This window comes from Vanacampus margaritifer, chromosome 5, assembly GCF_051991255.1.
Source record: "Vanacampus margaritifer isolate UIUO_Vmar chromosome 5, RoL_Vmar_1.0, whole genome shotgun sequence".
Classification (NCBI taxonomy): Eukaryota; Metazoa; Chordata; class Actinopteri; order Syngnathiformes; family Syngnathidae; genus Vanacampus; species Vanacampus margaritifer.
The window spans coordinates 21,161,799-21,176,567 of NC_135436.1; the positions used below are offsets into that span (position 1 = coordinate 21,161,799).

Sequence of the window (14,769 nt, forward strand, 5' to 3'; positions counted from 1 at the left end):
AGCGCTAGCAAAACTAAGCTAGCATTACACTGTAAACAAGATGGCGTTAGCCAAAGTTGCTACGCTTGTAGCATGACTTATTCATAGATCTGAGTGTTACTATAAGAATAAATGTGATCAGTGTTGTGGTTTTTGTTTAGTTTTGTTGTTTTTGAATGCACAGTACAATAAATTACAAACCAAAAGGAGGTGGTAATCTTACCTGCTGGGCAGAAATGTTGCTAATTATGCCTTGCTTCTGAATCCTCTCAGTTGCTTAAAGTACCTTTGCTCTGCTTCTGCTGGCTAACCTTATGTCCATTTGTTGGAGAGATTTCCCCCTCCTTCATGGTGGTTATTCCACCATACTTTTAGCAAAGCTCCTGAAACTCAAGGTAACGGTAATTATCAAGCACGGGTCACAATACTGAGTATGCTGCCACAGTCTTTTAAGAATAGGTTGAATGCTGAGTTTTGGATTGTCAGAGGCGTAATCATTTCACAATAACTTTCCTTTTGTGGTTTGCATGAGTGTACAACTGAACCCCATCACACTGAGAGAGATCTTTAATATTCTGCACCTCTAACGCAGCTAACTCAATAAGCAAATCAAAATATCAGAAACACCTCTCAGTATGGTGCATTCCATTATGACTTGTCATTAAACGAATAGTGTGTTCAAACAGCCACCGTGTTTACTCACTAATAGTGACAACGGTCAAAGTTTGTCCCTTTCCCATTAGTGACTGTTCTTTGCGTCACTGGATCTTCTTATCAGTAAATCAAGTGTAAATTCTGAGAAACTATGCTTTCAGTTAAACAATAATATTTGAAATACTAATAATATATATATATATATATATATATATAGTTGTTTTTTCCTTGAGAGTTTTGTCACCGAAATGTTTAATCTGTAAACAGTTGTAAATACCAGTATCCAATAGCTTTTCATGTGTTCATTGCAGACACTTATAAAAGGATCTTGTTTAGAACTTTTTCAGACATTTCAGTGTGTGAGCGTGTCATGTCGATGTTTTCAAGAACAGGAATGTACAGATTGTCTGTGATTATGTTGACCAGACTTTGGACTACTGCTATAACCTAGTTAGTTCATCATGGCAGCCGTGGACTATGACCTTGAGGTGACGAGTCGTAGCTTACCTAAGACTCCACTTTCACCTACATACTCATGAGATGTCGCTCTGAGCACTGCATGTGTTAGAATCAAAACAATCAGCAATGGCATTTCATTTGTGCAAAAGTCCTTTTGCATAATCGGCATTGTTGATTGGCTTATTCCTGCTCTGTGCTGTGCTAACGAAAGTGATTTTAAAAAAGCTCTTCAAGCGAGAGCTTGAGGTTTCCCAGGTCAACTGGGAGACAGTCTCTAGAGAGTGTCCTGGGTCATTCCTTGGGGCCTCCAACCGGTGGAACGTGCCTAGAACACTTCACAAGTGAGGTGTCCAGGAGGCCTCAGCAAGCTTCTCACCCTATCTTTAAGGGACAGCCTGGACTGCAGAGGAAACTCATTTTGGCCGCCTATATCCGAGATCTTTTTCTTTCCAGAGTTAAGGGTAGGAACGAAGATGAACTGGTAAATCGAGAGGAACCTTTTTTTACCATGACAGGCTGGCGCTGCTCCAATCTCAAGCTTCTTCCTACCCTCACTCGTTATCGTACACTTGAACTCCTCCACTTGGGGCAGGATCTCATCCTTGACCTGGAGAGGTCACTCCTCCCTTTTCCGCCAGAAAACCATGATCTCAGATTTGGAGGTGCCGATTCTCATCCCATCTGCTTCACACTCGGCCGTGGACCACTCTAGTGAAAGTTGGAGGTCACAGTTTGATGAAGCCAAAAGGATATGCAAAAATCTGAGATACAATACTGAGGCCACCAAAGCGGAACCTCTCAACAGCTCTGTTGCGCCTAGAAATTCTATCTATAAAGGTTATGAACAGAAATGTGACAAAGGAACAACAACTCTCACTGGAAATTCATTTGACTTACGGTTGGCAAAGCAGAACAAACTCGGACACCGGCCATACAGGGACCAAACAGCCCATATCAGAGTGTTCTGTTCCCCATACTCCCAAAGCAACCACCACAGAACATGGCACGGTCGAACTCCCATGCACTCTTGAGGACCCTACCATGGGTTTCGAGCTGGTCCACTGTTCCACATCCGGGACAAAAACCACACTGCTAATCCTGAATCTGAGATTTAACTTCTCTCCAGAACCCCTGAATTGGCCTCATGTATTTAGAACACACCTTCCGAAACCACCATCCCAGTCTGCCAATCTGGATGCACTGTCCCTGATGTCCACAAGATGTTGCAGAGCCATGCCAACCAGGACAGCCCCACAAAATCCAGAACCTACCAAAATAATAAAAAAAATAAAAATAAATAAGACTTGTTAAACTTGTTCAGCCTTTTGTGTTTTGTTTATCTTCCATCTCATTTATACATGGGGAAATAGATAATAGCTGCGTAGTCTTTCAATAACATCAGAATTGAAGGATTCTTTATTCATCTTCATGCCTATCATCGTATTTAGGGATTTTTATCTGAAAGTGGTTTGACATCATCACCCCCAATCATTTTCTGTCCATATAATGAAAATTTTACAGCGGTTGATCTGTGTACGTATCGTGTTTGTGTGTGTGCGCGCATGTGTGTGCGTGTATATGTTGTGCTCTGTCACCCGTGTGACCCTCCACGTGTTGACTATTGACACAGGCAGGATCTGATAACAAGGCCCTTATAAGGCTGACAGTGTGGAGAGGTCGCTCTATAGACCCTCGAAGCTCAGGTAATGACCACCAACTGTTTCTCTGTCTTTTCTTGACTAAAATTGCAGAATGTGTGAAGAAAATAAATGGGAATTGACATGGCACAGTCATAGGCTTAACGTACTGTATTCTATCCTCCGCAGAAAAGAAAATATGCATTCAGAAAAAGTGATCTTCACCATTTGCACCTTTGCAATCGTGGCAATTTCAGGTATTTTCCCAAATAAATCCTCAATACATCACTGTGTATTTTGTATGCATTTTATATTATTGTTATAGTTATAGTAGGCTACTCTGTTGTGTTCATTATTTATCTCATACACATTTACAAAATCAACATAATAAATTATTTTCTTGCAGCTTACCCACCCCATCGTGACACCAAAGAGGAGACCTGGACTGATTTTGAGGCCAATCAGGCTCATCCCAAGTCAAAAATCACAAAAGAAGCAGAGTAAGTTGACCTAATTGAGGATATTATATTGTAAAAAACGGACCATTTTGCGCACCGGTGTACAAATTGTCAACCTAATTGTTGGAAATAAACACAAGTTGAAATGACAGTAGAAAAATACTGCTCGTGCTTCAACTAAATATGCACAAGAATAAGGTCCATGAACAAAGCACATCAGAATACCGATTGAATGCTTCTATGTGTGTGGATTTGTTTTACACTGAACAGTTAACACATCAAATGGACCTCATCTGAAAAACTAATGAACAGTAAACACCAAACCGGATTTGCCAAGCAATGCCAGGGAACATGTTTATTATTTTACTGTACTAGAATAAAGGGTGCACATTGCACATCCACTACAGTAGGTGGCAGTGACATTCTCCTTGTCAGCGAGTGCGCAAGGCGTATTAGCTCCTCTGCAGAGGTGTACTTACAAAACTTTAGAGACAAATGATACTATTTATTGTCATGACAGCGAGTTGATGGTGGAAGCGCAAAATATTTTTTTCTTCCTGGTTTGTCATAACAAAAAATAATTTAGAAGCACTGACTATAAAAGTGCAACAGAAAAGTGGGATAACTCAATTTCTCTCATTTTGCTGAAAAGTGAGTTTTATGGCTGCATAAAATCTGAGGTATTTATATCTTGGTGATTAATATGGAAATTACTTCTCTCTTTGTTTTTTTCTTAGACTTCAGTTGACTCCAAACATCTGTCAAATCTATACATTTTTAAAAAAAGATGAAAAAATAGCAAAAACATGCAGATGCGTGGTCACCCAAGCTGAACCACTACTTACTTTCTGAGTCTTCGATTAATCTCTAAACATCAATTTCTGTACCGTCTTTGTGGAATTGAAGTCTAAATTGGTAGTTCTAAGAGTGATAATGGACTGTTCCTCATTTATTAAAATTGAAACTAAGCCGTGATTTAGATTAGTATTCATCTCAAAGGCCTGCCTTTTCTGTATTAATGTCTACACACTAAAACAAAGTGGTTACGTCCCGCAGTAAAATCTACAAGAGCCACATCGACGACAGCGGCCTCTACAACCATGAAGACGAGTACAACAAGAACCCATTGTCGGAGGACATGCAGCGCAAGATCGCCGCGGAGTCGGAGCGCCTTCGAGCCCGTCTGCGTCAGGAGCTGGCAGAACTTAGGGAGAGGCTGGCTCCGTCCCCAGCCCGCCTCGCCTCCACGCTGGCCAGCATGAGGGAACTCTTGGCCCCGCTCACCCAGCAGCTCCACAACAACACCCTTGGCCTGTGCCAACAGCTCAGGCTGTACCTCCATGGTCTGGACAAAGCGGAGGCCAACCTGGATCCGGTCGTCCACCAGGGGATGACACAAATGCTGGAGCAGAGTGCCTCCAAGCTGGCTAACATCCTGGCTGACTTCATGGCTAAAACCAGAGAGGTGACGGAGCGCCCGTGGGAGATGAGCGATAATGCGGGAATCTGGCAAGGATTTAGCTCTAGGCTAGGATGGGAAGTGACTTCACTGAAGGCGGAGGCACAGAATAGTTTGGAGCGTATTAAAGTAGAGATCGCTGAACAGCCTCTCAAGGCCACGGTGGAAGGCTTCTGTCAGAATTCAGCACAGCAAAACCAAGACTTCCAGGCCAGGATTGAGAGGCTATTCACATCAACGGAGGAGGAGCTGGAAGTCCAGCTCAGTCCTTCTCACTCTGAACATTCGAGTGGCTCGTTGCAGGAGGACTTTTCCGTCAAACTGTCCACTCTCATCCAAGACATTTTGCATTCAGTGCAGTGACATGTCACTATAGACAACATATTCATACTTATGAGTTTATACTCATACACCTGCTGGGTCAAAATTAACCCAAACTGGGTGAAATAGCAAGCCCTGTGCTGGGTTCAAAAGAGACAGGGGCATTGTTGGCTATACTGTATGCCCAGCGCACTGGGTTGAAAATTTGACCAAGCATGTTGGGTCGGGACTTTGATGCAAAATGCGGTTATCAGTAGAGCTGTGGTTAAAAAAATAATTTGAAATTTTGTTTCCTATATTTAAAGAAGAAACTGTCAGTTTACGGGGGTTGCCACAGTAAGCACAAGTTTGGCACAGTTTTTATGTTGGCTGCACTAATTTTAATCCCAGTCCTTCTGTACACAAACCAATCCTAAATGGTGACAAGCTTCAGCGCTTCTGCCCGCCCATATTCAATCAACTCAAAATGCACTGAATTTGGCACTGAATGATGCAATTTTTAATATGGGTCCTAATGAAATGTTATGATCTGAAAACTGTGACAAAACTGTGCCATAATTGAATTACAACAATGGCTAAATCATTTTTTTCATGATATGTTAGTTTGTTTTTTGTTTAAAGTTTTATACTAAATCCTCTTGAGTTTATGCAGCACCATGTAGATATGAGTTATGTTAAAAGATAGCAATTTATTGACATTTGTATTATGTATATAAATGTACCTGGACCAAAGCGTAAAGAAGAAACTTTTTTGTCAATAATTTTTGTGTAGATATTTTCTATATTACTGTAAATAAACTTGTGAAAACTGTACATGTTTTTTTTTTTACTTTCATCTCACAAGAAATGAGACCATGTACAGTGCAAATGCAGGGCAACGTGTATACAAGATATTCTGTAACATGGCATCTGCTGTGGCATGTACACAAAATATTGATATGATCACAAATATACAATTGTTTAAAGATACTTGGAACAGGGTGTACAAAAATATCCTTGGATAATGAGCCACATGCTGCTTCACCATGTCTACAGACAAAAAAATATTTGATCATAGCAACCTGTTCCCCTAAAATAAAACCTTGGATAATGCACCACATGCTGCTTCACCATGTCTAGAGACAAAGACATTTTCTGTTTACAAGCAGCCAAATGATTGTTGGTAAGCTTCCACTAATAAACAAAAAAACGAATGTATTATTAAATTATTCACAAAATTTGCATTTGTACAAACTGTATGGCTGAAAATATAATATGGATACAAATAGGTGATACAGTACATTTGCTACGTTGATTTCTGACATTTGATAAGGTGTTTTTTGAAAAATATATGGACAAAATGCCACGGAGGAGGCGGGACTTCCGACTTTATTCACCCATCAACTTTGTTTCCGTTTCCGGTTTGCGACGTGTGGGCCGCGTCCCAGTACTTGCGCTTCCGCCTTTGTGCCCCTCGGTTGCGCGTTCCCGTCGACGGGTGCGAGGCTGCTAGTATGTAGTATCTGTCTCAGTGTCCGAAGCATTTCAGATAGCCGAGACCCCCGCCCGCCGATGAGCGGGAGCGCGCGGTTGGAGGGCGCAGGGGTGGGGGTGCGAGTGTTGGAACGGCCGGAAACGGCGCTGATGTGTAAAACCCGGAAGTCGGAAGTCCATGGCATCTACCCCATTGTATATCTTGTGTTGTAAACATAATACAAAGCATTGGTGTCAGTTGAAGGTGTGAGGTAAGTGGCCCGCCCAGCAAAACTTCTTCAGTACGAACCAGCCGCCAAGGACCAGAAGAGCGGACGCGGCCAAGCCAAACACCAACCCAACTATGAGGGCCGTCACATTCAGGTCATCCTTCTGTGGTACCAAATTGTCACCTGATGGTATTAAGTAGATCAATAAAGTTTGGCTACCTCCTCGTTTAAAGTGTATAATGAAAGCTACGCATCTAAGCAGCGTATACTCACTGTAGGCTTCTGCTGCAGGTCTGTCTGTTAGTGGGGGAAGAAGCAAATAAAGCAGAAAAACAAATCTAATATTTATCATTGTTAGACATATAGAAGACAAGCGGGCGCCAGTGGGTCCAACCTTCTCCGGTGGTGTACAGCGGTCCAACAGAAAGCGTGGCAGAGTCGCGTCCTTCCTGTCCGAAAGGAGTCAAGGATCTTTTTTTTCTGTTGTTACATGCCTGAAGAAGAAGAATAGCCCACGTTTCAAATATGTTTTGTTTGACATTTTCTTAGATGTTTTCAAAATGCAAGAAAGAAAAGGAAAAAAAACGGTGGCTTGTGGTGCATTTGGAACATCAATGGAGACTTAATGTAAGTTACCTGATCCACCTTTTAATACCAACCAGGGACAGACGCTGAACGAAATTCGGCAGGGGGAAATATTTGTCAACAGGTGAGGGGGGCGCCAAATCTAATTTGTCGACAGCCGACATCCAGTGATTACTCGTATTCAAAAAAAAAAAAAAAAAGGACTTTGGATCTATAAATGTTTCTACTCACGTTCAAGAGTTCTTCACATTTGGTGGGCTCACACAGTCTGAGAATGCAATGCAGGTAGATGCTGGACTTGGCTTGCTCGCGATGTTGAACGAAGCGGAAAGCCTCAAAGTCAAAGCGGGCGAATCTGGAGTGTCCGTTGATATCTATTGTTGCCATTTTGTCCACTGAACACCTAGTGGAGAGCAAATGTTTTCAATTCATTCCTAGCAATGAAGTCGAGAAATTACTCAGACCAGAGAGTGAAAGAGAGAGAATATTCACTTTCTGTCAAAATGAGTTAGTTGATTGATATAATAATTAACTCAAAAAAAGTGGTGCATCAAAAACGACCTGTCAATCAAACTGCTCATGTACTGTATCAGATCTTTTTAAATTGTGCAGCGGTTCCAAGTGTTTTTAGCACATGAAGCCACGTGTGTGTCCTTTTTTTTTGCCATCATACCCTGTGAAGAAGTTGTGTTGCTCCGTTTGAGACACGTTATAAGCGGTGGGAGTTCCGAAGCAGTGATCCAGCAGCACATGGAAGCTGTAGCGAACAGGCCAGCAGGCCAATCAGTTACGGTTTTGCCAAGGAAGACAGTGTGTGCGGCGATACTGTATTCCACTGTTTGAATTTAGAATATCTAAAAGCTTTTTGGCCTACTTTCCAGTCAGGTTTACAGCCTTTACTTCCACATAGACCCTCGTTCGCAGCTGCAGCCCTGACGAAGGGACAATTAGCGGGTAGCCATAGTTGGAGTCCTGTAAATATATGCAGAGGCATAATAAGCTAAATAGAGATTAATTTAGCATACAAGCTATCACATAATATTAGTGATACACTGTGCAATTTATCTACTTGACGAAGGCTGGCCTAGTGTTCCCAATGTCTGTACTTACATTATAAACGCTCATTTTGAGCGTGTCAACGAAGCTTCCATTGTTGTCACTTGTTGCCACAGAAACCGAGGATCTAAAAATGAGAATGGAAAGTGTAGAAGAATCAATCAATCAATCAAAAAGCAAAACAAGCAATATCTATTCAGGTTAGGGGCCTGATTTTTCTAAAATCGCAAATTGCAAGCAAAATCGCTTGTTTACGGACAGGTTTGCGCTTTAGGTAGCTCTGATGGTTTTCACTATTGGAACATTGGGATAAAATGTAAAGTGATGAAATTAGAAATGTTTGTAGTAGAGGCAAACAAACTGAAACTAAATCTAATAATGATCTGATCATTTTGGGGAAGCCAGCCAATGCAAAAAAAAGCCATGTTTTATGAGAGAATTGGATGTTTCAACCTAAGCACACTTGACAAGAATGCTCTGAGAGAGGCCAGATTTACATGGAAATGCAAGGTTTTTTTGTCATAGATGATATGGCATGACTCCTTCTTGTGAATGGCTCTAAATTGTATTGCTGAATAGACGTTACGTCATAATAATTTGGATTTCTGGCATTTCAAAAAAGGAAAAGATGAGTTCTCCCATTGCCTCTTATTTTGCCTTTGACATCACAATCCGTCTCAGGTTTGATAAATCACATGAAATGAATCTATTTACACCTCCCAAAATAGATACATTTTGCCCGTTTGGCAGACCAAATCCTGGATGCACCTAGTAAGTAAAATCCCTTTCAAATCTCCTTGCGAAAGCAATCAAGTTTTTTACCTTTAGTAAATCAGACCCTAAACCAGTGGTTGCCGTGGTTACTCACGCCACTATCTGCGTGTTGTTAATGAGGTACTCTAATGGATAGCGGCAGGAGAAGTGATAGTAGAGGTCCGTTGTGTAGCTGATCACTCCCTGCTCCGGTCTGGGGGTGTCGATAAAGCTTGTGATGATGACCGACTGGATGGTGAGGAAGTTGCTGAAGGGCCCTGTGGGATCTGGGGTCTCATCTACAATCTTAATCGAAACAGACGTAAAGGAAAGTCATCGTGGAAGTGAGTTTGTCATATAAGTCATTAGTCATATGCTGTAGACATGAATTCTGCAGATGATTCACTACTCTGTATTAAATATAAAATACATATTGGAACATGCCCCATCAAATCCAGCATAAAATCTTGCCTAATGCAGACTGACTACCGCCTCATTCAGGCCGATCATCGTCTACCAGACGTGGTTCTGACCTGCAGGGACTGTCGGCAGGGGTTTTGGTCGCTGTGGTTGACCGGAAGCTGGTAGCGGATAATAGGCGGGTCCACGGATGAGTCGATGGAGCCCTGGCACTCTGTGATGTTGTGCTTCCCGTTGAGTGCCATGCTAGATGAGTTGAACCCCGCCCACTGAGCTGTGCACAGGTTGATCTCCAGCGTGATCATGGTGGTACCGCAGTCGACTGTCAGGTCTGAGCTGTCTTCATAAGCATGACAAGGATTATTACAGTAATTTAGTAGAAGTACAGCTCGGGTTCTGACCAAAACAAAGAGATTAGAACATATTACTCCTGTCCTAAAGGCTTTAATTGGCTCCCGGTCAGCTGTAGAATAGATTTTTTAAATTTTGCTACTGGTCTATACATTACAGGTTGGTTTGGGTCCTAGATACATTGAGGAAATGGGAATTAAATCTAAACCCAGTAGGGCTCTGAGGTCTGCAAACTTTTTTACATTAGTGGAGTCCAGGATTCAAAGCAAATATGGTGAAGAGACATTTAGCTGTTATGCTGCACACAAATGGAATAAGTTGTCATCAGAAGCGAAGTCAACGCCAAGTATAAATGCTTTTAAATCCAGGTTAAAAACTGGTCTTTTAAGCATTTAAAACATTTTGCTATACAGTCTTTTACTAATTTCAGTAATCTACTTTTAATTTCTTTCCTTTACTTTTACTGTAAATGTCTTTAAATTATTTGTTTGTAAATGTCTTTAAATGTTGTCAGTGTACTTTTTTTTAAAAGTTATTTTTATAAGCCACTTTTGTTGTTTTTGCTTTGCAAATGTCTTCAGTTGTTTTCAATATGGTGCTGTGCTTTTTTTTGTGTGAAGCACATTGGGTTGGCTTGTGTATAAAATGTTCTATGCTATATAAATAAAGTTGCCTTGCCTAGTAGTAGCAGTAGTGGTAAGCTACCTACATTTTAAACTAATAATTATTATATATATATATTTTTTAAATAATTAATCAGTTTCTATAACGCAACATGATAGTGGTGGTATTAAGAGGCGGACAAAGTCAGGACAATCCCAAAATAGGAAAAACCAAATACACGGCTTTCCATCTAGTAGTCATAGTAGAAGGAGTAGTAGTTAGGGAACACCTACCTGGGATCCGCTCATACTCAGAGGAGCAGTTATAGAGGCAGAGGGTGGGATGCAGCAGTATGGCCAGCAGAGGAAGACAAAGGGGAAGTACAGTCATCTTGTTGGGATGCAGCATGTCAGTCAAGTGCACTAAGAAGGAACAACAGTGCAGCAGCAACAACAGGACTGTTATTGATTTATAGGAAAGGTTTAAAAATATTATTTTGGAAAACCTTTGAGGATAAAGGACTTTTTTTTTTTTTTTTACTACACAACACTATTAACAGTGCTTAAGATAATGAGATCCAATAAAAAGTGTGTCAATAATTCTCCCTTTGAAAATGTATTAAATAACTACTTTAGTACTATGTTTATCATTGTGCAGGTTGCAATTTTCAGTGGTATAAAACTGCACTTGAGTATGTTTCACATAATCTTATTCAGCTACATGCAAAGGGGCAGAATATCCATCCATCCATCCATTTTCTTTACCGCTTGTCCTCACAAGGGTCGCGGGGGTTGCTGGAGCCTATCCCAGCTGGCTTCGGGCAGTAGGCGGGGTACACCCTGAATATTAGCATTATTATTTTTTATTAATTTCTAAATTAAAACATACGCATATATCGATGAATCTACCAGACGCTTCAGCCCAATGTATTAAAGTGACATCATCACACTGAGGTGTGTTTTCCATATCTTATATTATTGTTGTATATGTTGTAATATTGTATTATTTTAATTTATAAATTACTAGCATAATACAGAATGCAGTTCAGTTCACTCACTCACTGAAACAATGAAAGAAGTTTGGCAGTTTTTAGATGCATTGACTAATAATGGCAAAATAATGGGAACAAATTAATAAATATTAAAAGGTAAGTTAAAAAAACTAAATTTTTATAATAATAATAATAATAATAATAATAATAATAATGTATTTTGAATACAATATATCTACCTTTTTTTTTTTTTTAGCATTGTGGGAGTCTTACCTCTCTGGCACCTGAGCAGGTGTTTGTCTGAGACTGTCCTACAAAGTAGCTTTTATAGAAAAAATATAGAAAAAAACATCCTCGAGACACCTAAAACCTTGAAGGTGTGTCTCACAAGCCCTCCACTCAGGTAATTATAGGCCCTTATAGACACAAACACAGACGAGTGCATTGTAGCAGGTCCCTCAAATTCCCTTTTGCAGTAGTTTTGTAACAATATTTTTGACTGGCTAAGGTTATCAACAATATTACATTTAAATGATGCAATTCATAGAGAGGAGTCAGATTTTGTTGAGTTTATTTCTTGGGATAAAAATGGAAAATGTTCAATATTTTAGATTTATTTATGCACACACATAGGGGGTAAATATTGCGAAACATCTCGTGCAGAGCTAAAATCCTATTGTGTGGAGATTAACAGACTTGAATGGTACCTTTACGTGAAATACTGTGCAGAGTTGTAAGGTGATCAGATTTGCCAAAAGCGATTTACAATTCACAAGCAAACAGGACTAACCTTTTGGTAATTTCCCTTGCATGCCAAAGCTCACTTTTGTCTCATTCGTACTATAGGTAGGTGTATGGTGGGCAGTAGTGCACATAGCTACAGGGAACATCAACAACTGCTCAAATGAGACGTGTCATTGTTCACAAGAGGAGACAAGAAAAGGAGCATCCGTATGCCCCGTGGTGAGACAGGACATTTGTTACACTATCCATAAATCACGTCACTCCTCTACTATCCCGCCGTTGCTCATGATGACTTACAGTATGTCCTAAGACTCGTCGGAACAAAACCCCTTAAAATATCATATCGCTCCATGCTAACGATACTATACTGTACAATTCTTTCTTCTAATAATCCTTCTGGTTGAAGCGTTATATAGTGATTGTGCCAGGACACAATGTCCAAAGTTTGGTAATTACAGTAAGAAGCCCAAATAGCAATGAATCACAAAGTCTAAAGTGAGATGGAAGATACTGGTATTATATAACAGATTAGACGATGTAATTCCTCTTAAGTGTAAGCAATGAGATGTGATATTCAGTGGGCAGCCTATGGGAGGATGTTAAGTTGATTTGGGTGGGAAAAAGATACTCTGGGAAGTGCACACAGGCGCATCTATATGCACGCACTTCATCAAATGCAAAACTTTGCAATTATAAAAGCATTATAGGAGAACGTTACAGTGCATACATATTCATATTTATCAATAAACATGTGGACAGCCCCTAGATGAATTTCCATCGCTCACAAAAATATTTGGGGAGAGTGGAGTTTTTTTTTATTTTATTTTATTTGCAAACCCCAAAAATGTATTTAAAGAAATTGTGTTAAATATTCAATACTACTTTTCTACAACATAAATCGACCAAATAATCTTTTGCAGATTTGGTATAATATGCAGGATAAACATAGTATCCCAATATTATAATAATTTTGAGTGAGTTGCTTAAACCCTTTTTCATTTAGGTTTCCCATCCCTGTGTTAGCCTGTAAATGGTAGCCCAAAGAGTGGGTGATCTGCTGCTATCTAGTGGCCAAAATAGACCATACAAAAATACATAACACACACAAAAAAAAGGGGGAGAGTGATGTTTACTTAAAAAAAATAAGTGACGTTTCCTCACTCAGAAATCCTTGTAAAATTGACTTAGAATTGTATTAGTCATTCTCTTTGGTGATTTTGCTGCAATTGAAAGGAGAAATTTGTACTTCATAGTTTACAGTTATTCACATTATTATTTTTTTGTCTAAAAAATCTCATCTAATGCAAACACTCAACACCTTGTACACTTTTCGTCTCTGCTGCTTTTTTGTTTTGAACATCAGCGCAAACTGAACTTGCACTCGTAAACTGCTGTGAATAAACAATTTCACTGGCTGAGTCGTTACACTTCGGGGTAGTTAAAATACACATGATCGCTCTGTGTATTTCCTGTTTGTATAACATGACTGAGACTACGGCACAGATTAAATTGCTGAATTGTAAAAATGGAATCACAGGTCAGGTTCCTGATAGAAAGTGGTCTACTCAGGAGCTCTCAAATCTTTCTTCAGTAACTCTTACATTACAGAGAAACATTGCTCAGCCGCTGCATATTTCAGCATTGGCGCCATTTCTGTGAAATTAGAGATTCATTCCAGCAAAGCACCAACAATCACTCGTGTGTGCCTGCCACCAGTGAGCTTTCAGAGGAAATGAGAAACACGCAGACCCAGTCTTCATCACATGACAAAAACATGTGCAGGCATTATAATCAAATCATGCCCAGGGAGGATAAAGGACCACAAGTAGTTAAGAAAAATAGCTTCCAGGTCATGCGTGGTTGTAATATATACAACTGCATTGCATCACACTAAGAAGCATTTTTTTTTTTTAATTTTCTTGCTAGCTTGCACTGTACACACACATACTAATAACCAGGACTAATTTAAGCATTCTTTCTTAGTCTCTTCTGAGTAAAGTCAGCAAACGCCCAATAATGTCTCTAAAAAAGTAGTTCTCAAATTTTGGGGATAGCCAATTAGAAAGCGACCTGAAACTCCTGCTGTTGACAGACACAAATCAAGGAAGCAGGAGCAACTGGTTGTGTTGAGTGCCCCACTAGTCATTTACTGTATTGCAATAAAAAAGACACGGAGATGACCGCATCAATGAAGAGTACTTACCAGATAAGCTAACAATTAGCCTAGCTTGTACAACCACCACTACTACTATTATTCCACTACTACTATTTTCCACATTATAACCACTACTACTACTACTACTACTACTACTACTACTACTACAACAACAACAACAACAACAACAACAACAACAACAACAACAACAACAACAGTATTTCTTCTTTCTTGGTATTTTCCTGAATTCTGGATTCCTTGTGGTACAGTGCTGCCTCTCACAGGTCAATCTTGGTACTACGGTAGCCATCTTGTTTAGTGGAGGACACTTGGAATTGTCGGTAGCGCTACTGTGGTGTTCTTTGTCTCATCATGAGTACCAAACACTATATACTCAGTAAACACACATGTCAATTTTTTTTTTGTCATGCATACTTGCATTTAAAAATTGGAGTGTGTGTA

At 40.0% G+C, this 14,769-nt stretch overlaps 2 protein-coding genes across 3 annotated transcripts; one reads left to right on the top strand and one right to left on the bottom strand.

Annotated features, from left to right (window-relative positions):
* Positions 1-733: 733 nt before the first annotated feature.
* On the bottom strand, positions 734-14,472 carry LOC144052579 (zona pellucida-like domain-containing protein 1). Of its 2 annotated transcripts, XM_077566782.1 has the most exons (14): positions 14,356-14,472; positions 10,711-10,839; positions 9,577-9,803; positions 9,159-9,349; positions 8,345-8,417; positions 8,109-8,206; positions 7,908-7,991; positions 7,466-7,637; positions 7,044-7,143; positions 6,923-6,946; positions 6,730-6,832; positions 2,254-2,359; positions 1,990-2,153; positions 734-1,800 (listed from the first exon to the last, which is right to left on the bottom strand). In XM_077566782.1, exons 2-14 carry the CDS (start codon positions 10,823-10,825, stop codon positions 1,779-1,781), a joined length of 1,479 nt encoding a protein of 492 aa, XP_077422908.1. In that variant the 5' UTR covers positions 10,826-10,839; positions 14,356-14,472; the 3' UTR covers positions 734-1,778. The 2 variants fall into 2 exon arrangements, with proteins under 2 accessions (XP_077422908.1, XP_077422909.1); XM_077566783.1 differs by lacking the exon at positions 1,990-2,153.
* Positions 2,727-5,780, top strand: LOC144052580 (uncharacterized). Its single transcript, XM_077566784.1, has 4 exons — positions 2,727-2,795; positions 2,919-2,986; positions 3,136-3,229; positions 4,244-5,780. Exons 2-4 carry the CDS (start codon positions 2,929-2,931, stop codon positions 5,007-5,009), a joined length of 918 nt encoding a protein of 305 aa, XP_077422910.1. The 5' UTR covers positions 2,727-2,795; positions 2,919-2,928; the 3' UTR covers positions 5,010-5,780.
* Positions 14,473-14,769: the final 297 nt, after the last annotated feature.

What these genes read in the sequence shown, in the direction of transcription:
- LOC144052579 (XM_077566782.1), bottom strand. Translation starts at nt 10,825, where the DNA reads ATGCTGCATCCCAACAAGATGACTGTACTTCCCCTTTGTCTTCCTCTG. An exon ending in ACCTGCAGCAGAAGCCTACA is followed by an intron (nt 6,833 to 6,922) that starts GTGAGTATACGC and finishes TAATACCATCAG; the next exon opens with GTGACAATTTGGTACCACAG. An exon ending in TTTGTTCTGCTTTGCCAACC is followed by an intron (nt 1,801 to 1,989) that starts GTAAGTCAAATG and finishes AACTTTCACTAG; the next exon opens with AGTGGTCCACGGCCGAGTGT.
- LOC144052580 (XM_077566784.1), top strand. Translation starts at nt 2,929, where the DNA reads ATGCATTCAGAAAAAGTGATCTTCACCATTTGCACCTTTGCAATCGTG. An exon ending in TGCAATCGTGGCAATTTCAG is followed by an intron (nt 2,987 to 3,135) that starts GTATTTTCCCAA and finishes ATTTTCTTGCAG; the next exon opens with CTTACCCACCCCATCGTGAC. An exon ending in AAAATCACAAAAGAAGCAGA is followed by an intron (nt 3,230 to 4,243) that starts GTAAGTTGACCT and finishes TACGTCCCGCAG; the next exon opens with TAAAATCTACAAGAGCCACA.